The following is a 26,140-nucleotide window of genomic DNA, read 5'->3' as shown; positions in this document are numbered from 1 at the left end:
AGCCCTTGTGGTGCTGGAGCAAGTTGAGAGAAGGGAATGGAGCTGGTGAGGGGCTGGAGCACAAGTGTGATGGGAGCGGCTGAGGGACCTGGGGGATTCAGCTGGAGAACAGGAGCTGAGGGGAGACCTTCTGATCTCTGAACTGCCTGAAAGGAGCTTGGAGCCAGGGGGGGTCGGGCTCTGCTCCCCAGGAACAAGCGCCAGGAGCAGAGGAAACGGCCTCAAGTTGCGCCAGGGGAGGCTGAGGTTGGATCTGGGGAACAATTTCTTCCCCAAAGGGCTGTGGGGCATTGGAACAGGCTGCCCAGGGCAGTGCTGGAGTCACCAGCCCTGGAAGATGTATAGATGAGGAACATGGTTTAGTACTAGATTTAGGTTATGGTTGGACTCAGTGATCTCAATGGTCTCCTCCAGCTAAATGATTCTGTGAATCTGGGCACACCTCGCTCACTGGGCAATATATACAGGTGCTGATAACCAGTGCCCTGAGGCTGTACCATGTGCCAGCAAGCTCTTAATATCCAGGAGCTATCTAATGTCATGTATGAAATTGCATCATGATTTACATTTGCATCCTGCTGGGCAGCTGTCTGCATCTCAGTAGCTGTCTGGCAGTGGTATGAACCATAGAACCATAGGATGTCCTGACTTGGAAGGACCCATCAGGATTGTCAAGTCCAACTCCTGTCCCTGCAATGACAACCCCACAGTTCACACCGTGTGTCTGAGGACATTGCCCAGTCTCTCCTTGAACACTGTCAGGTTGGGGCTGTGACCCCTCCCTGGGAGCCTGTTCAGTGTCCAGCACCTCTGGGTGAAGAACCTTTTCCTCATGTCCCACTGCCCTCCCTGGCACATCTTCTGCCATTCCCTGGGTTCTGTCACTGTCACAGAGAAGAGCTCAGCCCTGCCCCTCCTGCTCCTGCTGAGGAACCTGCAGCCCCATGAGCTCTGCCCTCAGTCTCCTCTGCTCCAGCTGAGCAAACCCAGGGACTTCAGCCGCTCCTCATACGGTTTCCCCTCCGAACCCTTCACCAAGTTCATGTCCCTCCTCTGGACACTCCAGTAGCTTTATCTCCTTTTCTCCTGTGTCCCCAGCCCTGCACACAGTGAATGCTCCAGGTGAGGCCGCCCCAGCACAGAGCAGAGCGGGACAATCCCCTCCCTGCCCGGCTGGCCGTGCTGTGCTGGATGCACCAGGACACGGGGCCCTCTTGGCTCCAGGGACACAGGTGGCTCAGTCAGCAGCTTCTCTTCCGTAAAAGAAAGACTGAAGCTCAAATTCTCTGTAGCTGAGCACCCTCAGGATGCATCCAGGGCTGGGGGGATGTGCTGACAGGCTGTGGGATGCTCACCTGGAGCTGGATCTGTGGCGTGAGTGTAGGGAGGGCTCAACCTTCCAGATGGAGCCTTGCTCCTGGGGCTGAACACAGGGTAGCGTGGAAGTGTTGCCTGGACTGCTTGGAACACTTGTTCAGTGTCCCGCCTCACTTAGGAGGCCTGACCTGGGAAGAAGGGAGGAGCAGAGATGTTTTGAACATAGCTTGCTTTATTCTTCAGTGTTTAGCTCCAGAAATTCAGAGTCCCTGTTAGATATGGAGCATAATTGTTGACGTGGGCCTCCGGTGCTGACATGGGGTTTCCATACCCTCATTGAAGGCAAGGAAGGGCTCTCCTCTACAAGAGTCATCATACCCGTTTTGTGGATGGGTGTTGGGATTCCTGTGCTGTAGCAGGAGGGGAGGAGTGCACTCACATGAGGCTGGTAGCCTTTCCACGGTGTGGGAGCATCTCCTGCTGCTGCAGCCAGGGAAACTTGGTACTTCACCTGGACATGGGAGAGAGAGATTTATGAGGTTTTCCAAGGGGAATTAAATCCCATGAAAATGGTTGGTCCTAGACATTGCCTCCTGCATGGAGCGCTTTATCCACAACCCCTTTGGGATACAGTGACAAGAAGGCAAGTGCCTGTTTGCAGACTAGTTTCAGGCAAGTCAGTGGAAGAGCCATTCTGGAATGGTGGAGGGGTCCCTGTCTGCACTGGACAGAAGGTTTTCCCCTCAACCCAAAGACAGCACCCAGAGGATGGAGACCTTTAGCACAAAATCCATGTTTTACCATGAACATGTTTGTGTTGCTTTTTAGGACTCCAAACGCTTTGAAGGGATTGATGCGGACTTTAAAGAACTGGCCTATGAAACTCAGAAAACCCCAAATGTGGTTGAGGCCACCAATAAACCAGGTCTGTCCCAACAACTGGAGGACATTCAGAGTAGGTAGGTACAACTTCAGTCCCAGGATTTTGTCAGAGACTGGGATCAGCTCTAATAAGTTGGTTTAACCTGTGCTCCAAGGCTTTCCTTCTGGACTGTGCGTTCTTTGCATTCACACATTGAGTCTTTTTATTCATGATCCATCACCCTGAAGCCCCCAAGGTGGATTCTGGCTTTGCGTATGTGCAAACTCTTATCTTGAATATTGATTTGCACACATACAAAGCTAGGCACTCAGTTGGTTTTAATAACATGTGGCCTCACTGCCACCCCAAATTTGGTGTCTTAAATATCTATTTAGCAGTCCAAGCAGGGATATCTGCAGCAGAGCTGATCCCATGTGCTTTAATTAACAAAATTATCTTTGTGTGTGTACCCTTCACAGATGGTATAACTAAACTCCCTGAGAAAGACCTTAATGTCCAGAGATGGATACAGTTCTCACCTAACATATGAGCTACTCTACCTGGAACACACCTAACAAGTTAACGTGATAGCTGTTGTGTCAGTAATAACTATCCATTTAAAATAGAGATCTAATTTTACTTCCTAAACAGATAAGGCCCGTGTTCCCCACAGAGGACTAACTGCATGTTATTTATGAACTTTGAAAGCTCAGCAGCAGTTTAACATGTAAACACTGAGAGATTCATTTTAGAACGGAGCAAACAAGTTTCTTTTCAGGCTTCACAAGCACAAAAAGCTGAGTAGGTTTGAATCAGACTTTAAAATGTGCTCATTAGAATAAAAGCAGTTTTGGAAACTTTCATCCTAGTGTGAAATCACCTGTGGCAGTTGAGAGCTTGTCTAAAACAGTAAGTCAGACTGCAAAGCCTTTCTAGCCTCTTCTTCCACCTGTGTTTCTGCTTTTTGGTGAGGATTCTCTGACTCTTTGTCTGTTTGACCCTTGGGAGTGGAGAGAGATCTATGAGTTACTATGTGCTTTGTTATCTATTTGGAAAATGCTGTAAAGGACCAGCCTGCAGGCTCAGCTCATGTCTGGCATTTCCCCATGGGAGGGGAGAATCTGCTCGATAACCCAAACTGTAGCACGACACATTAAAGGATATTCACCTGCCTGTCCTGGGCTCTATTTTTCTGCTCTTCTCCCCAGGTTGTCCCTGTGTGAGAAGGCTTTGGCTGAATATTTGGACATGAAAAGATTGGCCTTTCCCAGATTTTACTTTGTTTCTTCAGCAGATTTATTGGATATTCTTTCCAATGGCACCAACCCACAGCTGGTAAGCCTTGCACTATGTCACCTTCACATTTTCCAGCTGTCAGTAATGTCAGGGTGGAAGATGCTGTCTAGGGACTCAGCTGTAGCTTATCCTTTCTTGAGTGCCTTTTCTCCCACCCTCACTTGGATTAACAATAACTCTTTCACTGCTGGCCTTCATCTGTCGTCTCTGAAAGGCAATGCGCACACTGTATGTTGTCCCATCTGTCCCTGGTGATGCTTGCAGATGGTTCTGAAAGCACTGCACAGAGCAGAGCTATGTTCTTGATACCATAAAAACAGTGGGTTTGTTTCTGCTGGGATACAGTGAGGTTGGGGGAAACCATTTCTTGAGGATCTCAGCCAAAACTTGTTGCTGAGCTTGGTTCCCCAAGCTGGGATGCCAGCAAACAGCATCTGTTGTTGAAAGAGCCACAGACCGGTCATTCAAATGTGACAGTGTTGACAACCGAGGGCTTGGAGACGTCTCTGTTTTTAGGCAGAGGAGACATCTGCTAGTCAGCCACTTCTTCCTTCCCCCATGCAAAGGTCTTTGGGATGGCCTGTTTACAGGGGAAGAGCAGAACACAGCCTGGAAGAGGTAAGACAGCTGGTGGTCAGACAGTGGCTGTGGCCAAGGCAGGACTTCCTTGGGTTGCCACCCACCCCTGCACAGCTCTGCTTGGCCTTGTTTGGGACGCATCTTTTATTCAGAGGTTGGTGCATAAAACCAGTCAAAACGTTCACAGCAAAAGGCGAGTGTTGGATGATGAACAAAGTCCTAATTCTGTCTTTTGGTAGCGAGTATTTTCACTTTCTTCAGGCTTTCCACCATTTTCAGTATTGATGTGAGCACAGGAATGGAGCAGGTTTGCATGTGTATTTGGAAATGCTGTTGTTTACCTCTAACCTTTAACGCTGCTTCTATCTGTGTCTGCTGCTGGGTGATTTCAGCCCACAGAGTATCATAAATACATAGTTGATTGATATTTAAAATGAAGAGGAAAAAAAAAACACGGGAAGCAAAGATACTGTGTTGAAATGCTCTGTTGAGTAAGAAGAAATTCCTGGTGTTTTCTGTTATTCAAAAGTATTTGCAGTAAAATCAAAGTAAATGTCAAGCAGTATCATACATAGATACACTCTCAGCCTTCCCAATGTAGTTTCAAAGTCTGATGATTCCTAAAGGAGGATTAAATACACAATGACATTATCCTCGTGAACTGGGTGCTGAACTTGTGCAGATTCAGGTGCGCTCGGGCTCTGGCAGCAGGATCGCAGCAAGTGCTGGGGTTGTGTCCGAACCCTCCAGACTGGACAGGGTCTGGGAAGGGGCAGCTGGGGATTTGTGACCAGAAGCTTCTACATGTAAGAAAAAGTTTCTACGGTTTACTTACGGTTTGAAAAGAGATAAGCTTATGGCCTCAAGATACGCTTAATGGCCTCAAGTTGTGCCAGGGGAGGTTCAGATTGGATATTGTAAAAAAATTCTTCCCAGAAAGGGCTGTGGGGCATGGGAACAGGCTGCCCAGGGCAGTGCTGGAGTCACCATCCCTGGAGGGGTTTAAAAGACATTTAGACGAGGTTCTTAGGGACATGGATTAGTGCCAGAGCTAGGGTATGGCTGGACTTGATCCTGAGGGTTTCTTCCACCCAAAATGATTCTGTGATCTGGGGGGATGCTGAGTGCCCTGTGCTTCTCAGAGTCACTTAGCACCTCCCAGGGTTTGGCCCTGCTTGTATGTGTGTGAGAAGCTGCGTCCACTTGCAGCACAGCTCATGAGAGGGAGGGTTGTAGTTCTTTGTGAGTCAGTGAGTCAGAATTAGATGGACAAATCCACCTCCACCCTTCCTTCTCTGAAAGCATCAGAGCATTGGGCATCTCACGCAGAATCCCAGAATGTCAGGGTTGGAAGGGACCTGGAAAGCTCATCCAGTGCAATCCCCCCATGGAGCAGGAACACCCAGCTGAGGTTCCACAGGAAGGGGTCCAGGGGGTTTGAATGTCTGCAGAGAAGGAGACTCCACAACCCCCATGGGCAGCCTGGGCCAGGCTCTGGCACCCTCACCATGAAGAAGTTTCTTCTCAAATTTAAGTGAAACCTCCTGTGTTCCAGTTTGAACCCATTCCCCCTTGTCCTATCACTGGTTGTCACCGAGGAGAGCCTGGCTCCATTCTCCTGACACTCCCCCTTTATATATCTGTAAACATGAATGAGTCCCCCCTCTGTCTCCTCTTCTCCAGCTCCAGAGCCCCAGCTCCCTCAGCCTTTCCTCACACGGGAGATGCTCCACTCCCTTCAGCATCTTGGTGGCTGCGCTGGACTCTCTCCAGCAGTTCCCTGTCCTTCTGGAACTGAGGGTCACAACTGGTCACAATATTCCAGGTGTGGTCTCACCAGGGCAGAGCAGAGGGGCAGGAGAGCCTCTCTGACCTACTGACCACCCCCTTCTAACCCACCCCAGGTACCATTGGCCTTCCTGGCCACAAGGGCCCAGTGCTGGCTCATGGTCACCCTGCTGTCCCCAGGACCCCCAGGTCCCTTTCCCTCATTTCTCATCTCCCCTATGGGAGTTTTTCTACCTCTCTGCTGTAATTGAGAGAGGCAGCTCCTGTCTGGGACTGCTTTGGGAGCTTCCCCTTTCTGTGGGGACGTCAATCCTAGGAGAATCTCACCTTCATTGGCGTGGGGCGCGCAGTGATGCAGTTGTGTGTTACGCAGTGGTCTGGAAGAAGTGCTGGTGACCTGCTCAGCTCCCAGCAGGCAGATGCTGATGTTGAGAGCCCACAGCATCTCCCTGTTGGCTTTGCAGACTCAGATGGAGGTGAACAGGAAAGAACTGAATTATTCTTTTCCTTCTGGAAGAGTGCTTTTGGTGAACATGGTTGTTCTATAGGAGGTCTGGGCTGTTTATCATAGGTCTTAGGCAGAAATAAAGATCTTTCTTCTCCATGAAAGAGAATTTAGGATATTTCACTAGCACAAAATCAGTTTCTAGTAGTGGAAAAACAGGAAAGTTCATAGTGAAGAAAACTTCACGTTGTGCTGAGAATAGGATGAGGTGGAGAAATGGCTACAGACTTCTCATCACTACATGTAGGGAAATTTGGGGTAGGAGTCATGAGGTGTTTCAATGTTTTCTATGCTTTTGCTCTGTATGGAAGATTTCCCAATGGAGAAACATGATTTATTAAGGCATGTCTGTCTTCTAAATTCCGTAGAAATAGGTGGAAGTATTACAAGAGACAGCAAGAGGCTTTTGTTGGCAGTATGTTGGCCACATTTGAGAAGATGTGGTGCTACCTAAATATCCAAGATATTTTGTTAACATGATTTTGCTTGTGACATGTATAGTGATCTTCATTCCGCTCGTCCTATCTCGGTTGCTTTATTTATACAACCCGTTTTGCAGGTGCAACGTCATCTTTCCAAACTCTTTGACAGCTTGGCCAGGATGAAATTCCAGCTGGACTCTGAGCAAAAGCCAACCAAGGTTGGCCTGGGAATGTACAGTAGAGAGGAGGAGTACGTCAGCTTCAGCGAGCCCTGTGACTGCAGTGGGCAGGTGAGAGGGAAGTCCTTGTCTATCAGAACTGTCCGGTGGAGTCTGCTCCCCTGCCCCTCGTGTGAGATCCCTTGCCAAGACGTCATAGAGCTTCACTGCTCTCCCTTGGTGCATGAGAAAAGCTGGAAGAGGTGGTGATTTAGTACCTCCTTACACCACAACCTTTCGTGTCACTCTGGATAGGTCCTCACTAAGGGGGGACGTGGATGTCGCAGTCCACTGTGAGAGAAAGAGCTGTGCCATTTTCCTGACTAGGTTTTTAATTTGATTTTTTCTAAGACCTTTTGAAGGTTAGTCTTAAAGCTTGCTACAAATATCCTCGGTGAGGGAGGGGATGCAGACTGAAAAGAGACTAAGCTATTCCATAGTACCTCTGCACGGGTGTGTTTGGCAGGAGAAGGCCTTTTACCTGTTTCTCAAGTCTTCATTATTTCATACCACGAGTGAAAGTATGAAATGTAAGAATCAAGCTACTGCTCAGCTTATCTATCCTGGTAGTTTCACCTTTCTGCACGGTCTATTACAGGAAGCTAAAGTACGTAATACCGGCTACTGAGCTCCCCAGCAATGGAGCTTGCTGCGTTCAGTCTGTCTTCTTGTTGAGGGCTTTGCCTGTGAAATATGAAATTCAGCAGGAATTGTGTTCCCAAGTTTGGCAGCATCTTTCTTCTGCTGCTGGCAGACTGCCCACATCCCACCAGGGATTCTGTCATGGCCTGGAGGTGGAACACACCTGACCAAATTATTCATTGACGGAGTTCATTTTGGTTCCTCCTGTAGCTAGAGTTCAAGAAAAAAATCTGTCTTCTGTTCTTGGTGTCTGGAAGTAGATGCTAATCCTACAGTACCAGAATTAGCCAAATCTACCCAGTCTGAAGGAGGCTGTGAGGTTTGGTTAACTCATAGAATGTCCTGAGCTGGAAGGGACCCACCAGGATCATGGAGTCCAAGTCCTGTCCCTGCAGTGACAACCCCACAGGTCACCCCGTGTGTCTGAGGACGTTGTCCAGTCTCTCCTTGAACACTGTCAGGTTGGGGCTGTGACACCTCCCTGGGAGCCTGTTCAGTGTCCAGCACCTCTGGGTGAAGAACCTTTCCCTCATGTCCAGTCTAAAGAGAACTGAGATGCTTGCCTCATTTCCTATCTTCACTAATTACCAAAGGCACTTAAGAAGAGCAAATGTGTTACTGGGATTTAATCTCTTTTCCAGGTTGAAGTCTGGCTCAGTCATGTACTAGACAGCATGAGGGCTACTGTGAGAGATGAGGTGACAGAAGCCGTCATGGCTTATGAGGAAAAACCAAGGGAACAATGGCTCTTTGACTATCCTGCCCAGGTATCTGCCACTGCTTCTTATCACCACTCAGGCTGGCTCGTGGAAAGGTAGCTCTTGGGTTCCCCATCAGTCCTGCCCTTCCCTTCTTTCAGCAGCTGTGGACAGGCATGTTTCTGGCCTCCACCTTGCTATCCAGGAGAGAGGGAGGATGAGTTGTCCTTTATCCTGGCGGTCTCCTGATGGAGTTTTCAGGCTGAGCTCCATGCTCTGGTTGGGGCTCTTGGTTGGGTGACAGAGCCCAGGGGCTTGGGCAGTGCAGTCTGTACAGCCAGAGCAGTGAGAGGTGCAGCAGGAAGGCAAAGTGGTGAGGCCTGATAAGAGTGAAGAGCCCCTCAGATGCACCTCTGACAACCTCGTGGTCTCCAACTCTTCCTCCTCTGCTGTGTCAGGCATGTGAAAGGTGCTGATTTACTTATAACTAGCTGCTAAATGTGTCTATCACTGATATGGTGTTTTAAATGAATGTCATGGAGCAGATCCTTGTTGTACTGTCTGCTGTGACTACTGTATGAAAAAATACTTAATTTCATGTCACGGATGTTTCATCCTTGATCTCCCTGTGGATCCGACACTCTTGAACATAAGGAAGCTTTGGTATTTTCCCTGATACTGAACCAGCCTATTTCCCTAGGTGGCGCTTTGCTGCACCCAGATCTGGTGGACAACCGAGGTTGGGATTGCCTTTGCCAGGGTGGAGGAAGGCTACGAGAATGCGATGAAGGAATATCACAAGAAGCAAGTGACCCAGCTGAACACCCTCGTTACCATGCTGATCGGGCAGCTCTCCAAGGGCGACAGACAGAAAATCATGACCATTTGCACCATCGACGTGCATGCTCGGGATGTGGTGGCAAAGATGATAGCACAGAAGGTTGGTGTTGGCAGTTCAGCACAGTTCTGTGGGTGCTGGAGAGGGGGCTTCAGGGGGCCCAACCACTGGCCATTCAGATCACTGCCGGTCTCAGTGGGAGACGTATGACTAAATTTATTTCTACAATGTTTGTAGTAAGTGTGCAGAAAGCCCCTGTAAGCCTGCAGAGCTGTGCTGTGTCATGGCCCTGCAACACCAACTTGTAGTTGCTGCAGATTCACACCAGGAGTGAGAGCGCGGCACTGCGTCCTGGTGCCAAGACATGTGCTGGTGGATGATGGTGCTGTGTTGGGAGGCTGCTGGACTCAGTCTCAGTTTTGACTTTAGAAAGTAAGAAAAAGCATTCAAGCTTTGTTCTTTGTAGCGTCCTTTGTCTGGTGTGGGGCCACAGGGACTTATGTGGGACTCCCTTCTCCTGCAACACCTCTCCCACACTACTCCCCTGTCCCTGACACCATGCCAAGTGTTTAGCCTTGCAGGTGGGTGGGAAGATGCCCTGAATGTATTGGGTTGTGGCTCTTCCCTCATCTGTGTCATCTCAGAGGCAGCCAGGCTGCTCACAGGGTTTCTGTCTTCAAGGCTCAGCTGGGCTCAGTGGTGCCTCGGTCCAGCCTGGGGTGAAGTGATGCATCTGGACCTGCCTGCTGGTTGTGCAGAGAGCGCTGGCCATGCCTGTCTTTGTCCACCTGTCCCCAGTCTGTTTCCTTGGTGCTGTCTGCAACCTCTTCCTTGTCTAGATGGCCTCTGCTCCTTCTCTCACTCTGGTTGCATTATGAGACCTTCTTCATGACTTGCTGCTTCTTAAATCTATTCAGGAGTCTTTTTGTAAGGCTCTTTCTCTTGGCCATTAATTTTTTCCTCTCCCACCAATGTGGTCACTAATTTGGTTCCTCCCCTTTACTGATGGGAGATGGGGAGGTGACATTTCTCACCGCATTGCAAGGAGGCGGCCTTCCTCACCACACCTGCCTTGCAGTGAGGACCAGTCATCCCCCATGAAAATTTTATAGCAGTCGCTATTTTGGCCCCCGAGCTGCATGTGTCTGGCATCCCCGGCCTTCCTGTGATGGTGTTTGTGGGTGTGTTGCAGGTGGACAATGCCCAGGCCTTCATTTGGCTGTCACAGCTCCGGCACAGATGGTCAGATGAGGAACGGCACTGCTTTGCCAACATCTGTGACGCCCAGTTCCTGTACTCCTATGAATACCTTGGCAATACCCCTCGGCTTGTGATCACTCCGCTGACCGACAGGTAAGTCCCTGGGACACAATGTCATAGCTGGGCTTTGCCACACAGGTAGAGAGAGAGATGCCAACCAAAGATGGATTTAGTTCAGACACCTGTATCCCTCTTGTTCTGTCTCCATGTCCCAGCACTCCAGTGGTCGAGCTCTAACTCTTATCTGGTTTTTGGTGGTACCCTCTGGGGAATTTGTACATCAGATCCCTGGGTGGGATTCAGCTCACACATTAAAACACTTGTGGGTGTCTTCCTGTGCACAAGATGTCCACAGTCCATAAAGCTGGTGAGTCTAGAGAGCTTTCATCCCATCTTGAAGCAGACATCTACCTGGTTGCCTCAGTGGGGACACCTAGGGTTACTTGAGATACTCTGTGTTGTCCCACCTGGCTTCCAGCTGCCAATCCAGAAGTGTAAAAGTCTCCTATGGACCCCTTGTCATATCTCTCCACCCTATGTGACATTTCAGCAACCAAGAGCATCTCAGGTGGCTCTAGTCACCTGTGTTAGTCAGCTGCGTCAAGCCCCCAGGTATCATCAGGTTTTGTTGGCTATATTGACTACACCTCTGTGGCTTATACAGGTAGTATAGATACTCACATGTGGACACCACCCCAGTGTCCATCATCAACATGATGGAGAAACTTTGGGACTTGCTGCAGCTTTGAGTTGGGTTCACTCATAGGCCACCTGAGCAGGTTTCTGTCAGTGACAGGTCTTCCAGAAAAGCTGTCCTTTTCTCATACTGCCTGAGATGTGCCCAATATCCGTGAGTTGTATGAGGATCCAGAGAGAACACAAGCTGGACATGAAGAGGTTTGGGCAGACCTTGGTGGAAGATGAGTATCTCTTGGAGAAAACAGAGCTGAGCAGAGGTGGTAATTAATGCCAAGAAGGCTTTCAGCTCAGACATGACCCCTGCTCACGTACAGCTTTTCAGAGGAGAGGCTCTGCTGAGTGCAATGCTCTAGTGCTATTGCCCTGCAGCCCACAGTTGACCTATTGGACATATTTCCTTTTTTCATTCATCATTCACTGTGAAAGATGTTACATCACCCTGACCCAGTCACTGCACCTGACCATGAGCGGAGCACCTGCAGGCCCTGTGGGCACTGGCAAGACGGAGACTACGAAAGATTTGGGGCGAGCCCTGGGCATCATGGTGTACGTGTTTAACTGCTCCGAGCAGATGGACTACAAGGTATGGCTCCCACCTCGGCTGCAGTGCGGTCGCATGGGGCTGGGGATGCTCAGGGCCCGAGCAAACCTGAAGGATGAGAGTAATCCAATGGTACCTGGGGTGCATTAGGAGAGGTATGACCAGCAGGTCAAGGGAGGTTGTTCCTTCCGCTCTGCTCTGCCCTGGTGATGCCACATCTGGAGTTGTGTCCAGTTCTGGGCTCCCCAGTTTAAGAAGGAATAACTGCACAGAGTCCAGCAGTGGGCTACAAAGATGCTGAGGGGTCTGGAGCTTCTTTCTTGTGAGGAGAGACTGAGAGAGCTGGAGCTGTTGAGCTGGAGAAGAGAAGCTGAGAGGGATCTGATCAATGGGATCAATATGTCAGGGTGGGTGTCAGAGGATGGAGCAGACTCTGTTCAGTGGTGCCCAACGCCAGGGTGAGGGACAACAGGCACAGACTGAAACACAGGAGGCTCCATCTGAACATGAGCAGAAACTTGTTTGCTGGGAGGTGCCAGAGCCTGGCCCAGGCTGCCCAGAGCGGGTGTGGAGTCTCCTTCTCTGAGACATTGAAACCCGCCTGGACCCACCTGTGTGATCTGCTCTGTGACCCTGCGTGAGCAGGGCTTGGACTGGGGGATCTGCAGAGGTCCCTTCAGCCCAACCAGGCTGGGATCCTGTGATCACCTCTCTCCAAATCCCTGCTACACTCCTTTAAGCTGAATGCCTTTTCCTTCTCCTCCCGTTCCTTCTCTAAGATTTGCACAAGGTTCTTCAGGAGGCAGAGACCCGAACTATCTTCTCTGCCTCATTATGCATTTCCCTTCCTTTCTGGAGTTAGATTTCATGTGTAATTCTTCAAAAATGTTGGTCTGTTCAGTTGAGACCAAGGCTGTGCTGATAGTTGGACCCTGGTCGTTCCTTCTCGGCGTGCTCGCGACCTGGCAGCCCCTGGCACGGGGAGGGACCTGTCCTGGTTTTCTCAGGATCCTCTCCCAGAATAAACCCAAAACATAGTGAACCTTCAGCCGCTACAGAGCACTGAATCATTAGGCTGAGTCTTGCTCTCTGCCAGTCTGGCACGGTACAGTGATTTTGGTAGCCTCGGATCATATTTCATTTAGCTTATGGGCTCTCCCAGGAAACGGGGCCATCAGTAATTCAGCACAAGTGACCTTTAAATGAAACTGGTGCACAGATATATCGAGAAAGTGCAATTAGCAGATAAAGTGGCAAGCTGCGCAGAGCTATAAATATTATAATTGAGTTGTGCCTGCTGTTTCCATGCACTTTTCTAAATACCCACAATAGACTGTAAATTGCTATAAATAAACAGGCTGGGAAATAAAATCAATTTTTTGCTGGAGTTGATTCCATTTATGATTTCACTCTTGTAATCTTTGTTTTTGTTTTGTTTTTCCAGTCTTGTGGGAATATTTACAAAGGCCTTTCCCAGACGGGAGCCTGGGGCTGTTTTGATGAATTTAACAGGATCTCAGTTGAGGTCCTTTCTGTGGTTGCTGTACAGGTGAGTGGAGAAACCCTCATAAATAAATACAAACAGAGCAGAGCCATTCTGCAGTCTTTGGAGCAAGGGTAAAAATGGCAATTGCATATTGCCGGTTTCAGTTCTGTGTATAGGCAGGTGTGGGATTAGATCTCAAGATTAATCACATGAATATCACAGCACTGCCAAGATGTCGCAGTTACGTGCTGCAAAGATATTTGTCACTTTTCTTGCCCCAGTTACAGCATTTGTGCCAAGACAATTCTTTGTAGCATCTTTTCCCAGACCACTACGCACCATGGCTCTGTACCTGTTCCTCCTCAGGAAAGCACTCGTGTCGTTAATCTGCTGTGAGATAATTGCAGCACATCGTTTCAAGACAGAGAAGCTGCCTTGACTTGCGGCTGCTCAGTCTGCAATGTAGGGAATAATTTTCACAGAGGGGAAGAGGGGTGTTTGGGGCAGATCCGCTGGACTTCTGGGGGTTCCTTATCACCCCTGGTCAGGCACAGGTTGTGTGTCATACTCAGGAAATGGGAATACATTCAGGATTAATTTTCTTAACCTGTCTCCAAAACTATATGGCTGTGGATTTAGTTCTGGTGTCTGTAACGACAGCTCTGCCAAGTGGCTTTGGAAGGTATTCCTGGCCAACTGGCACCATTCCTTGGAGGAATGTGTGCAGCCCCGTGGTGCTCCCAAAAGCCAGTGTCAGCTGGTGACACTCGGGAGCTGGAATCTGGGGCAGATCTGCGGCCCTTGCTGACGCGCTTGCCCAGGGTACCCTGACACCGTGGGATTAAACCTGGGACAGAGCTATTGGAGCGGTGCCCAGCTGGGCATGGGTGTTTCCCCTGGCGAATGGTTTCTCATCTCCTCTGTAGTTTAGCTGCTCAGTGCATTGTGTTGGTGAGTCTCGTGTGAAGCGCAGCAGCATCCCTGGAGAAGGGCTGGAAGGGAGACTGGCCTCCCCATCGTGCCAGAAAGTCCTGTGCTCTCGTGCTTATATATATAATCTGTCACTTCGCGTCCTCCTTCCCCTCCTCTTACCAGCCCATGAGGAAACCTGGCATTATTTTATACAGGGGAAGCCTTGGGGGGCTTCAGTGCAGAAAACTGAGGTGCCAAAGTGCCCAAGTTCTTCAGGATCCAACTGTCAGCTGAGTGCGTGTTTTAGGATCCTAATATCTGATTGAGGTGCTGAATTGTTCCTGGACTCCCTTTTGGGCTCAGTGTTATAGAAAGATATAAAGCTCAGAAGTTTCTACACTTCTGTAAATGTTTCGGTCAAAGACATTGTTCTTAACCCCTCCATGAACTCCTCATTCTTCTCATCTGTTTCACTCATAATTGGTACCTTATGTGGCATCCCAGAGAAGCCCCAGGCAGGTACAAGAGTTTATGTATCATTCCCTCTCAATTTCTCTTCCGTCAGGTCCTAGTTTAAAGTTGTCATTGAAAAAAAGTCTTTGAGGATCTTGAAATAAAAAGGGAAGCTGAACAAAAGAAGCCCAGGAATGACTCAACTGCTGATGGTTCCCTCGCTCCTGGCTGGAGCGTGGCAGCTGAAGAAAGCGGCACGGCCGTCATTCCATCATGGTGTCTCCTGGCTGCTATTAGGAGTGTTACCATGGCGATGTTTAATTGGCTGTCTTACTCATGCAGCTGATGTCGATATGGTTCCTTACAGGGAAAAATTCGATTAATTGCTTTACTTTGAGATGGCAAACAGTCGTGAGGTTAGAGCGGTGAATAGAGAGAGATTTGCCCCTCGCTGAGGTGCTGTTTGCAGAGAGGTGAACTCTTCGGAAGGAGAGGAATGAGCAGAACAAAGCTGCAATCAGGCAAATATAAAAAACAATATAATATTAGTGAGTGAAGGTGTTAGGAGAGGTTTTACAGCTTCTGCCTTCTGGTTTTGGTTTTAAATCAAACATCTGATGTCCCAAAATCTTTAAAAGTGGTATCAAGTGGTCAGTTTACAACTGAGCTGAGGCCAAGCTTATTGGGAGGTGCTACCCCTTCTCTGGGCCTGGTCAGGGAACGGAGCAGGCACAGGAGGGTTTTGGGATGTCCTGAAGAGCAACGCTGTGTGGGGAGAGGTGAGATGGGTAAAGGGAATAATGGGCCCATATTGCGATAGACTTTGGGGAGTGCGTTTGGGTGTTGGCTGTGTTGTGGATACCTGTACTGCCCTGTGTCTCTCTCACACATCAGACCTCTGCTGGGCTGGCTGGTTCAGAGATGGTGGAGCCTTTGGTGGTGTTTTTGCTGTGAGATGTGCTGAGCAGTGTCCCACAGGTGATGTCAAAAGCCAAGGTGAATGCAGGCAGTGCTGGGGACATTTCCCGCTCCTGAGTTGCTCTTCCTGACCCACGTTCATCATTGTCTCATGGAGCAAAGGTGTGAAGTCTTGCAACTCCTTTGCATTTTGACTTTCCACTCTCTTCAGCTCTTTTTTCTGCTTTGCCAGAGTTTGACTGAGATGGGAAATTGATATTGCCATGCTGATGTACTCCAAACAGTGTATAAAGCTTTATGCTGCCGGTGAAAAATAAAACAGTGATTAGCCCCATTTGTCACGAGGCCAAGAGTAACGAAGGAAGCACCGTTGTCTGATGTGTTTTTCATAAGTGAACGCTGATACTATAGTACTGTCTTGATTTCTAGGTGAAGAGCGTGCAGGATGCAATACGGGAGAAGAAGAAATCCTTCAATTTTCTTGGAGAAGACATCAACTTAGTACCATCAGTAGGCATTTTCATCACCATGAACCCTGGTTACGCAGGGCGAACAGAGCTACCTGAGAATTTAAAAGCTCTCTTCAGGTGAGTCCAGGTCAGGGTTTGTGACCTGGCAGAAACTGTCTTTTGGAACATCCAGGCTCGACCTCATGTCCTTGGGGAATTCACTTGCACAGGGCATTCGCAGGTAGTTTAAGCCTTGCACAACAGGCCTGGGTCTGGGCACGCACAGGCAGGGCAAAGGAGCTCTGTCCCTTGTCGTGGGGAAGGCAGAGGGTGACCTGGCTCATAAAAGAAGGCCTAGAAGATGAAGCTGCAAATGCGCTGCCTGTAAGACCTGTAGTCAAGAAATACTTGTTCTGCAATGCCTCCTCACCTGTCATTTTAGGCCGTGTGCGATGGTTGTGCCAGACTTTGAGCTGATCTGTGAAATTATGTTGGTGGCTGAGGGATTCATCGAGGCCCGGGTGTTAGCCAGGAAGTTCATTACTCTCTACCAACTCTGCAAAGAGCTCCTGTCCAAGCAGGTGAGCCTGATTCTGTGGCTGAGTGGTATGATGAATCTCCAAAATCAGCAGAAACATGGCACTGTGCTGCTCAGCTCCATGGCTAACGTTTCACAGCTTTTATTTAATGACTGCATTTGCACTGGCTGCTGGGGGAGGAGAGGGTTGGTGATCATCGGAGCAATAAGATTTTCAGACTGCTTTACTGGAGCATCTGCAGGGACAAAAGCATTTGACCAGCTGCATTAATGGGAGACCTTTCAGTGAGTTTAAATGACACCATGTTTGGGGTAGTATTCAGTGACCTTTTGCTTTCCAGTCTCTTCCTATTGATTCTCCTGCCTGCAAAGGGTTTATGGTGTCCCTCTCTGAGTTCAGCCTTAGGCTGGTTCCAGGTCTTGTTAGAGTTACTGTCAGTGCAAAGCAGATCAGATTTTTCCTTGTCATTATTTGTGTAGATCGAAGCTGGGTCCAGAGGAGACCTGAATCAGGATTCCTGATGATACAAACCTGATCTTGGCTGTGCCAGCATGAGGCTGGGTGGGATATGCTCTGTCGCAGAAACTTGGTGCTGTGCCTTGAGGGGCCTGGTGGAAGCCATGGCCTCCCACACAGAGCAGTCAGCTGTCGAGCTGTGCTCTGGAGGGTGTTAACAGGACAGAAATACGAACAGTTGTTTGTTGGCTTGAGAGTTCTTCTCATGCCGTTTTGTGGTACTTTTTCAGCAATGTCTTTACTGACCCCTTATTCCTGGACCTCCTCTGAGACCAAACAGGCTTGTCATCTTGTGATGGGCAGGGTGGAGAAACTTGGGTCTTTGGGGCCTCATAATGGACTCACAAGCCTTTCACCTTGGTGGCTCCTGCAGATGCAGGGGGCTGGCTGGCCTTGCTATAGGTGCTTTATGATTTAGGTGAAACAAATTGCTTTGGTCTCTGGAGTGCAAATCCTGCTGCTGTCTTACTGCCAACTGTGAGCCCATGTGATGGTCTGAACAGCTGAATTATTTGACTCTTTAATACTGTCCCTGACGGGAATCTCACCTACTGAGATGGAAACCAGGTCACTCAGGCTGGAGAAGGTCTCTGGCCACAATGCAAATAACAGATTTAGATGTATTTTCATTGCTTACTAGTCTGGCAGTTTGGGAATGGTGGTTCTTCACCCTACATGGTACTGTCTAAGCATAAACTCATGCCTCTTTTTTTTTCTTCCTCTGGTGTAGGATCACTACGACTGGGGCTTGCGTGCCATTAAGTCAGTGCTGGTTGTTGCTGGCTCCCTCAAGCGAGATGACCCAGAGCGACCCGAAGACCAGGTTCTGATGCGCTCTCTTCGTGACTTCAGCATCCCCAAGATTGTGACGGATGATGTGCCGGTGTTTATGGGGCTGATTGGGGATCTATTCCCTGCACTGGATGTGCCTCGGAAGCGTGACCTGAATTTTGAGTCGTTTGTGAGGCAGGCTGTGCTGGACCTCCGGCTGCAGGCTGAGGACAACTTTGTGCTCAAAGTAAGACCAAGAGATCTTCTGCTACACCCACATCGCCATCAAATCATTTGGGTTTTCTCAAACAGCTTTGCTTCTACAAAGAGAGCTCTGCACAGCATTGTCCTTGCAGGCAGATCTCGCTGGAGGGCAGTCAGCTGTGCTGGGTCTGAGGCAGCTGCACCTGCTCCTGAAGTCAGCACTGGATCAGTCTCTGGGCTTCCAAAGGGGCCAACTTTTGTAGGCTCATGAAAGTGTAGCCCCTGGAGAGCAGGGCCTCATCAGGTGGTGGTTGTCAAGTATAAACAGCGCTGAAAGTTTATCTGCAGGCTGAGGATTTCACCCATTGTGATTAGAGTGGCTGGACCAAACTCAATTGTCAAATCTGCTTGTGTCTCAGGGTCACGTCTTTCTAAAGAGGTGGCCCAGTGGGACCTATTTTATAGACCTGAACTTCAGTTTGGCATCTTTGTCTAAAATTTGGGAGTGTTTTTCTCAGGTGGTGCAGCTGGAGGAGTGGCTGACGGTCCGGCACTCTGTCTTCGTGGTGGGTAACGCGGGCACGGGCAAGTCTCAGGTGATGAGATCCCTGAACAGGACTTACCAGATAATGAAGCGACGTCCTGTCTGGACAGACCTCAACCCCAAGGCAGTCACCAATGATGAGCTCTTTGGCATCATTAACCCAGCAACAAGAGAATGGAAAGACGGTAAATGTCATTTCATGTCTGAAATATGTAGATAAAGACGGGTATTTTTAATGAATTTCCCGAGCAGCAGCAGGGTGACTGGTTCTTCATGTGCAGGTCTGGCCGCCATGGCCAGGGTGGATGGCTTCCTGGACTCCTTGATCAAGTTCGACAAGGAGAACATCCATGAGAACTGCCTCAAAGCCCTTCAGCCCTATTTACAGGATCCCAAGTTTAAACCCGAATTTGTGACCACCAAGTCCTTGGCGGCGGCCGGGCTCTGCTCCTGGGTGGTGAACATGGTGCGGTTCCACGCTGTGTTCTGCGAGGTGCAGCCCAAGCGGCAGGCTCTGAGCAGGGCCAACGCCGAGCTGGCGGCTGCCCAGGACAAGCTGGCCAGTATCAAGGCCAAGATTGCTGTAAGTGCTTGCCCTTCGGTGGGAGCAGTGTAAGGGAAAGGGACCTGGGGGTCCTGGGGACAGCAGGGTGACCATGAGCCAGCACTGGGCCCTTGTGGCCAGGAAGGCCAATGGTACCTGGGGTGGGTTAGAAGGGGGTGGTCAGTAGGTCAGAGAGGTTCTCCTGCCCCTCTGCTCTGCCCTGGGGAGACCACACCTGGAATATTGTGTCCAGTGGTGGCCCCTCAGCTCCAGAAGGACAGGGAACTGCTGGAGAGAGTCCAGCGCAGCCACCAAGATGCTGAAGGGAGCGGAGCATCTCCCGTGTGAGGAAAGGCTGAGGGAGCTGGGGCTCTGGAGCTGGAGAAGAGGAGACTGAGGGGTGACTCATTCATGGGGATCAATATGGAAAGGGGAAGTGTCAGGAGGATGGAGCCAGGCTCTTCTGGGTGACAACCAGTGACAGGACAAGGGGCAATGGGTGCAAACTGGAACACAGGAGGTTCCACTTAAATACGAGAAGAAACTTCTTCCTGGTGAGGGTGTCAGAGCCTGGCCCAGGCTGCCCAGGGAGGTTGTGGAGTCTCCTTCTCTGCAGACATTCAAACCCGCCTGGACCCCTTCCTGTGGAACCTCAGCTGGGTGTTCCTGCTCCATGGGGGGATTGCACTGGATGAGCTTTCCAGGTCCCTTCAACCCCTGACATTCTGGGATTCCGTGACTTGTCACACTGGTCACTGCCTGGGGAGAAATCCTCCACTTTGGAGCAAACTGCTTCTCTGTGCTCACGTGTGGAGTGGGAATCCAAAGATTTTTTTTTACTGCTGCTTTCTACATTTCATCTGTTCTTCGCCAGCCTTGCTTACACCTTGAAAGAAAGGCTAATTAATAATTCTTATTATTCCCACCTAGTTTTTCAAAACGTAATTTACCTCTACACCTGGGTCCTCAGGACACTCATTGTCTCAAACCAGTGTGTTCCTGGGGGGGAAGAGGAACCGGAGGCTCATTCAGAGCACTCATAGCATGTGCTGGGCTGGCTCCCTGCGCTCAGTCCCCGATGATGGGCGTTTTTTGCAGGATGACGACTGCTGAAGTACGAGGCTAAAAGTTTGTCCCTGCACAGCTCCCTGATGGCAAATCTTGTGCATCATCCTTATTTAGTTTTTTGCTAATTAAAAAAAAAAAAAGAAAAAAGGCAGCGCAGCAGGGACATCTTTACCCAGCCTGGCCTGGGATGTCTCCAGGGATGGTTCATCCACCACCTCTCTGGCCAAGCTGGGCCAGGCTCTCACCACCCTCAGGGCAACAATTTCTTCCTCATGTCCAGCCTGAATCTCCCTCCTTTAGTTTAAACCATCACCCCTTGTCCTATCGCAACAGGCCCTGCTCAAAAGTCTGTCCCCATCTTTCTTATCAACCCCATTGACGTATGAAAAGGCCACACTAAGGTCTCCCCGGAGCTTCTCTTCTCCAGCTGAACCCCCCAGCTCTCTCATCCTGTCCTCCCAGCAGAGCTGTTCCAGCCTCGGATCATTCCTGTGGCTCCTCTGGCCCCGCTCCAGCAGGTCCATGTGTGTCCTGTGCTGAGGACCCAGAGCTGGACCAGCACTGCAGACAGCAAAAAAACCCCACAAAAAACCCAGACAAATAAGTCAATAAAATCAAAATACGTAAAAAATATTGACAAGTAAGTAAAAATATTGACTTATTTTGGAGCATGTGCCCCGAAACCTGCCTTTTCTTAACATGCTGTGGATCTGGCATCCTCCTTCATGAGTGAAGGATCCTGTGTGTCTGTGCCTTCGTACTGACACCACAGTGTGTGCAAAATCCCCTTTAAAAATCAACATGTGTTGTCAGCTGGGCTGACAGTTCTGTGTTGAAATATGCGGCTTTGAGATGTGCACTTAGAGAGGGGCAGCGCTGTTCCTGCAGCCCAGCTCGTGCGAGGACTCATCTGTTCCATCTTCGTTTTAGAAAATATATAGCTCTTTTGATGCCTCCTAGGCTGCTTAAAATGCTTACTACACTTTTTAACTAAAAATATTAAAGAAAAGGCTGCAGATTCCTCCAGTAGCCCCTTCCTGCTGCAGAGGTGGGCACAGCACCTGGAGCAGGGCTGGATTTAGAGCTATTTAGCCTCTAATTCTCCCATCTCAGATGTGAAATACAGCACTGGGAAACATTTTTTTATCCCTTTATGGTTCTTGTTTCTGAAGCTTTTAATGTCTGAGCTTTTTCTCTTCTTTCTTTTTTCGAAGAAGTGGGATTTGGTTAAGGAAGTGGCAATCCCCCCAATCTTTGGGGGGATTACTGGTACCTCACCAGCATGCGCTTGCAAAACTGATTGGTTTAGGTGAGTTTTCCCCTCTGCAGATGGGTAATGACACACTGCTCGGCGCAGGGCTGGATCTGTAGGGATATCCCTGCTTATCAAACTGTGATATCTTGGATACCTTCATTGACGTGAGGCTGATTCATACCTGCTCACAACAGGGCCCTGAGCTGCCGCATATCTATTTTTAGGAATAAATGAGACTATTTGGATTTTCAAAAATACTTATCACTTTGCCTGGGAAGTAAGGTCACTACAAATCTGGGGAGGGTAGATATAGAAGTGAGAGCTGTCCTCCCAGCTGCACACAGATGTGTTTGTGTGTTACTGCAGAGTGGGTCTGGTGGGCATTGCAGCTCTGACCTGTTCTCACAGCTCACGCTCATGTATCAGATTGTGCTTGTGTAATGGGGTTTTATATATAGGAGTGTACGTATGCACACACATTCATGTACCTGCAGGGACAGAAACTTTTTGTGTTATTAATTCCAAGACAGGTCAAGGAGGGAGCGCTTTGTGTTTTCCAGTATCCTGGAGAGCTGCAGATACTGGAATGGAATGGAATGGAATGGAATGGAATGGAATGGAATGGAATGGAATGGAATGGAATAGAATAGAATAGAATAGAATAGAATAGAATAGAATAGAATAGAATAGAATAGAATAGAATAGAATAGAATAGAATAGAATAGAATCGAATCCTTTTTTATTTTCAGGTTTGTTTCTAGCGTAGCTCAAACAGCGTTAGAGTGATTTACGAGCAGTTTATCCTTAAGCAGTTTGCACTGGGTGGAGATAAAATCTATTATTACTTCTGCCTCTCTTATCAGAAGTGAGATGCTCCAAGTGCTTGTGGGAGCCCTTGATTTGTTTTAGACCTGAGTGTGAGCAGCTCTGGCCAAGCAAAGGGACAGTGTGGGGGGCTCCAGGTGCTTTGGGAGCTTCTGCCCCTTCCCAGCCCTCAAACACTTTGCAGCCGGCCTGCACGTGAGATGGTCCCACCTGGAGCTGCTTGCGCTCCTCTGTCACAGTGTCCAAGGCAGCTCAGGCAGCTTTAGGAGCAGGATCACTTTATTGACTTCTATGTCATAGTCCTTTCTAGAAGGAGGGCACAGGAGGTGTGTTCTGGCGATGGTTCAAGCCCCAGGAGCCCCTTGGGGTTCTGCGCGCAACTCAGCAGAGCCTCAAGGACTGGACCGAGACCAGAGGGGCTGCAGCATCAGAGAACAAAAGACTTGGTTTTCTTAGCTGCCCTGTTCATAGCTATAGCACCACTCATAGGTGCTTGGCCATAAGGACCCCTTTTCCCAGTTTAAATTCACACCAAATACATTAGTTTTGCAGGTTCTTCGCCTGTGCCCTGCGCTGAGGGTGTGAGTTCCAAGCACACAATGTAACCCAGGACCCGGCTGCTCCGCGCTGCTCCTGCTGCCGCAGGGGGAGTATCTCTCCAGAAGGGTTTGCCTTAAAACTGTGCTGTGATTTTCTCCTTTTATTTTCTTTTCTCATGTACAGCGCCTCAACGAGAACCTGAGGAAGCTCACAGCCAAGTTTGAGAAGGCCACTTCCGACAAACTCAAGTGTCAGCAAGAAGCCGAAGCGACAGCGTGTACCACTGCTCTTGCGAATCGACTGGTGAGTGTCAGCAGATGCAGCTCTGGTGGCATGAATGGGAGGTACCAGGTGCTGCTGAGATGCGAACCACGTGCGCACAGCACGTTACATCCTCTCATTTTTTTGGAATATGTTTCCTGCACTGCAGCAAGTTTCAGTAATGAAAATGATTTTGCATTGGCTGTTTTCATACATCAGGGTAGGCACTGCTCGTATTGCTATACCCTCTTCACAGGTCTCATCTCCTTTTTGTTACTTAAAAGCTTGATCAAGTACTGATGAGCCAAAACTATATTACTCAAAAATCGTATCATTAAAAAAAAAAAAGACAGGAATATGCCAGTAGCTTTGCAGGTTTAGAAATTATGAAAAGTTAATAGTGAAAAGCTCTAAAAAAGCAGCGCATGTCTCCATTATCAGTCCATCGCTATGCATTGCAGTCTATTGTATCTTCAAAATACGCAGCCTCCTAGTCCTCTGCAGGGGCAATGCCCTTGTCACTACTTCACAGATAAGACACTGAGAGATGATGGCTTCTGTTCACACTAGCTGGAGCCCCAGCTCACATCCAGTGCCTTAATTGCCCTTAATGCTTTGCATTTTGGCTTCCGCACTGGCTGTCAGCTCCGAGCGAGCCAGTTCTTCCTCTGAGCAATGGAACGGGGCTGCAGGAGACTGACTGGTGCTTGAGCTCTGCCCTGCCAGGCGGTGGTGTTGGAGCTGGTTCTAGCAGCTGATTCTGCTGACTCAAGCTCCCCCTCTTGCACACAAAGGCACCATTATCATAGAATCACAGAATCATTTGGTTGGAAGAGCCCCTCAAGATCATCAAGTTGAACAGTTAACCCACCCTGGCACTGCCCCATGTCCCTGAGAGTGTCATCTCCATCTATTCAACCCCTCCAGGGCTGGTGACTCCAGCACTGCCCTGGGCAGCCTGTTCCAATGCCCCACAGCCCTTTGGGGAAGAAATTGTTCCCCAGATCCAACCTCAGCCTCCCCTGGCGCAACTTGAGGCCGTTTCCTCTCATCCCATCGCTTGTTCCTGGGGAGCAGAGCCCGAACCCCAGGCTCCAAGCTCCTTTCAGGCAGTTCAGAGATCAGAAGGTCTCCCCTCACCTCCTGTTCTCCACCTGAACCCCCCAGGTCCCTCAGCCGCTCCCATCACACTTGTGCTCCAGCCCCTCACCAGCTCCGCTCCCTTCTCTCAACTCTCTCCAGCACCTCAAGGCCTTTCTTGGTGTGAGGGGCCAAAAACTGAACGCATTGATATAATCTCAGTGGAAAGCCCCAATTTTTCCATGTTTTTAAAATATCCGACATGCTAGACCTGCAGGGAAGATGCAGGTGGAGGTCTGGACTTAGGCAGTTGCGTTCCCACATTGCAGCTCTTCATGTGCAGAGCTCCTCCCGTGCCCTGTTTTGGGTGAGGGATATGTGCACAGCTGCCGAGCCTGTCCTGTGACCTGGCAAAACTCACTGAAACGTGTGGCCCCTGCTTTGTGACCTGCAGCCTGGGCCTGCAGCAGCCCTGAAAGGCAAGCGGCCGTGCTGCTCTTCCTCCCAGCGGCAGGGGAGATGCTGTGTTTGAACCGCTCTCTTTCCCAAGAGACTCGGCCTGTATCTCCAGGAGACCATCCTGCCTGCTCTGCCCATCTTCAGGGATGCAGGTTGGTCTCTGTGTTGTTGAAGCTGCTACTGCTGGTGGAGCTGGTGGCAGCTGCATCCCAGTACAAAGGTATGTCTAGAAGTGATGCAGGATTCTCTGATTGGCTGTAATCTGTATATAAAGTAAAATATCTGTTTGCATCTATCCCAATGTAGCATGCAGTGATAAATATAGAAGTCAAATGGTTAAGCTTTTTGCTTTGGACATGCAGAGTTGTGCTCTGTTCCACATTTCGTACTCTCAGACCTTCTTAAGTGACCTTCAGCAAATTGCTTTAGCCTGGATTTTCAGAACTGTTTAGATTTCGGGTGAGTTTTCACAGACACATGAAAAAGGGCAGGAAAGTGTTCCCCAAAAGTGCGGAGTTCACCTGCTGCGTGCTTGGGTACTGGGAAACTTGGGAAAAAAGACCCTTCATCTTGAATATCTGTGTGCCTGCGTTGGAAGAGCCGCGTGCAGCCCGGCTGCGGCACAGGCGGCTGCTTTGCCGACAAATGCGTTTGGGACTCTGAGATGCTCAGATATCCGGGGTCAAAGACAAACAGCAGAAAAGTCCCTTCCTGTGCCGATTTAGATCTGTTTTATGCAACCGCTGAAGGAGTTTTATGCTTCCATGTTCTTCAGGTTAAATCTCGCTGAATGCTTCTGAAGCATTTAATTAAAACAGGAAAGTAGCTTTTTCTTTTGAAAGAGCCATTGATGTTTCCGGGGAGATTTTGAAGGATGAGTATTGCCCTGTGTCTTTCTGCAGACTAACAAAATCACATTGAACGTGTGACATGGAGGTAGATTGTGGCTCACATAGAAGAACCACAAAATAGAAGAAAATATTTCATTAAAAAGAAACATAGAAATGATGGTTGCAATTCTTTTCATATAAATATGTGTGTGTGTGCTTTACACTGAATACGGCTTAATTTCACCTTGATTAGTACCACTGTAGTGACAGATTGTCACCTGTGATGTATCTTCCTACATGATTTTTTTTAAGTTTGATAATTTCCTTTAAAAGCAACTATTTCAATTCTGAAATCAAGATAAGACATAGGAATCAAGCTTTAGAAAATCTTTCTTTGGTTGCAACTGCATTTTTAGCAATGATCTCTGCACTAGTCTGTGGTCTGACAGCACGGAGTTTGTGTCATGGGCGGTATAACCTCAGTGAAGCAATAGGAATATATTGGCTCTGAAACGTGTTCTTTCCCTTGCTCATGACCTGGGGACGCTCACAGGTTTCTTTCATCTTGAAATGCTTTGGGTGCATTTGGATGCCTTCCAAATAATGAGCGTGCTAGCTGTGGTAAAGAAAGGTTTCTAACTGCAGGAAGGAAATGAACTCGTTTTCAGCCAGAGCAGCACAGCCACTGCAGACAAGGACACACAGGGCTCCACAGCTCTGCTTGTGTGGAAAGATGTGGAAGATGTTCCCCGGGGTGCTGCAGCACTGCTCTGTCCCCTGTGAGTGTATCTCCTCCCAGTGCTGCTGGGTGACCCAGCTCC

At 49.1% G+C, this 26,140-nt stretch overlaps 1 protein-coding gene across 1 annotated transcript in view; it reads left to right on the top strand.

Moving 5' to 3' along the window:
* LOC139826685 (dynein axonemal heavy chain 9-like) overlaps positions 1-25,494 on the top strand; it is a 34,720-nt gene extending 9,226 nt beyond the window's left edge. Inside the window, exons 9-22 of the mRNA XM_071803097.1 lie at positions 2,149-2,276; positions 3,388-3,514; positions 6,907-7,059; positions 8,271-8,396; positions 9,028-9,267; positions 10,358-10,518; positions 11,551-11,707; positions 13,110-13,214; positions 15,864-16,021; positions 16,326-16,464; positions 17,669-17,956; positions 18,432-18,642; positions 18,739-19,040; positions 22,873-25,494. Of these exons, the coding sequence (XP_071659198.1) occupies positions 2,149-2,276; positions 3,388-3,514; positions 6,907-7,059; positions 8,271-8,396; positions 9,028-9,267; positions 10,358-10,518; positions 11,551-11,707; positions 13,110-13,214; positions 15,864-16,021; positions 16,326-16,464; positions 17,669-17,956; positions 18,432-18,642; positions 18,739-19,040; positions 22,873-23,250 (2,673 nt within the window). The 3' untranslated portion in view covers positions 23,251-25,494. The remainder of the gene's footprint in view (positions 1-2,148; positions 2,277-3,387; positions 3,515-6,906; positions 7,060-8,270; positions 8,397-9,027; positions 9,268-10,357; positions 10,519-11,550; positions 11,708-13,109; positions 13,215-15,863; positions 16,022-16,325; positions 16,465-17,668; positions 17,957-18,431; positions 18,643-18,738; positions 19,041-22,872) is intronic.
* The last annotated feature ends 646 nt before the right edge of the window (positions 25,495-26,140 follow it).

Source organism: Patagioenas fasciata, unplaced genomic scaffold (genome assembly GCF_037038585.1).
Source record: "Patagioenas fasciata isolate bPatFas1 unplaced genomic scaffold, bPatFas1.hap1 Unplaced_1, whole genome shotgun sequence".
NCBI lineage: Eukaryota > Metazoa > Chordata > Aves > Columbiformes > Columbidae > Patagioenas > Patagioenas fasciata.
This window is presented reverse-complemented; position numbering and strand designations above follow the sequence as displayed.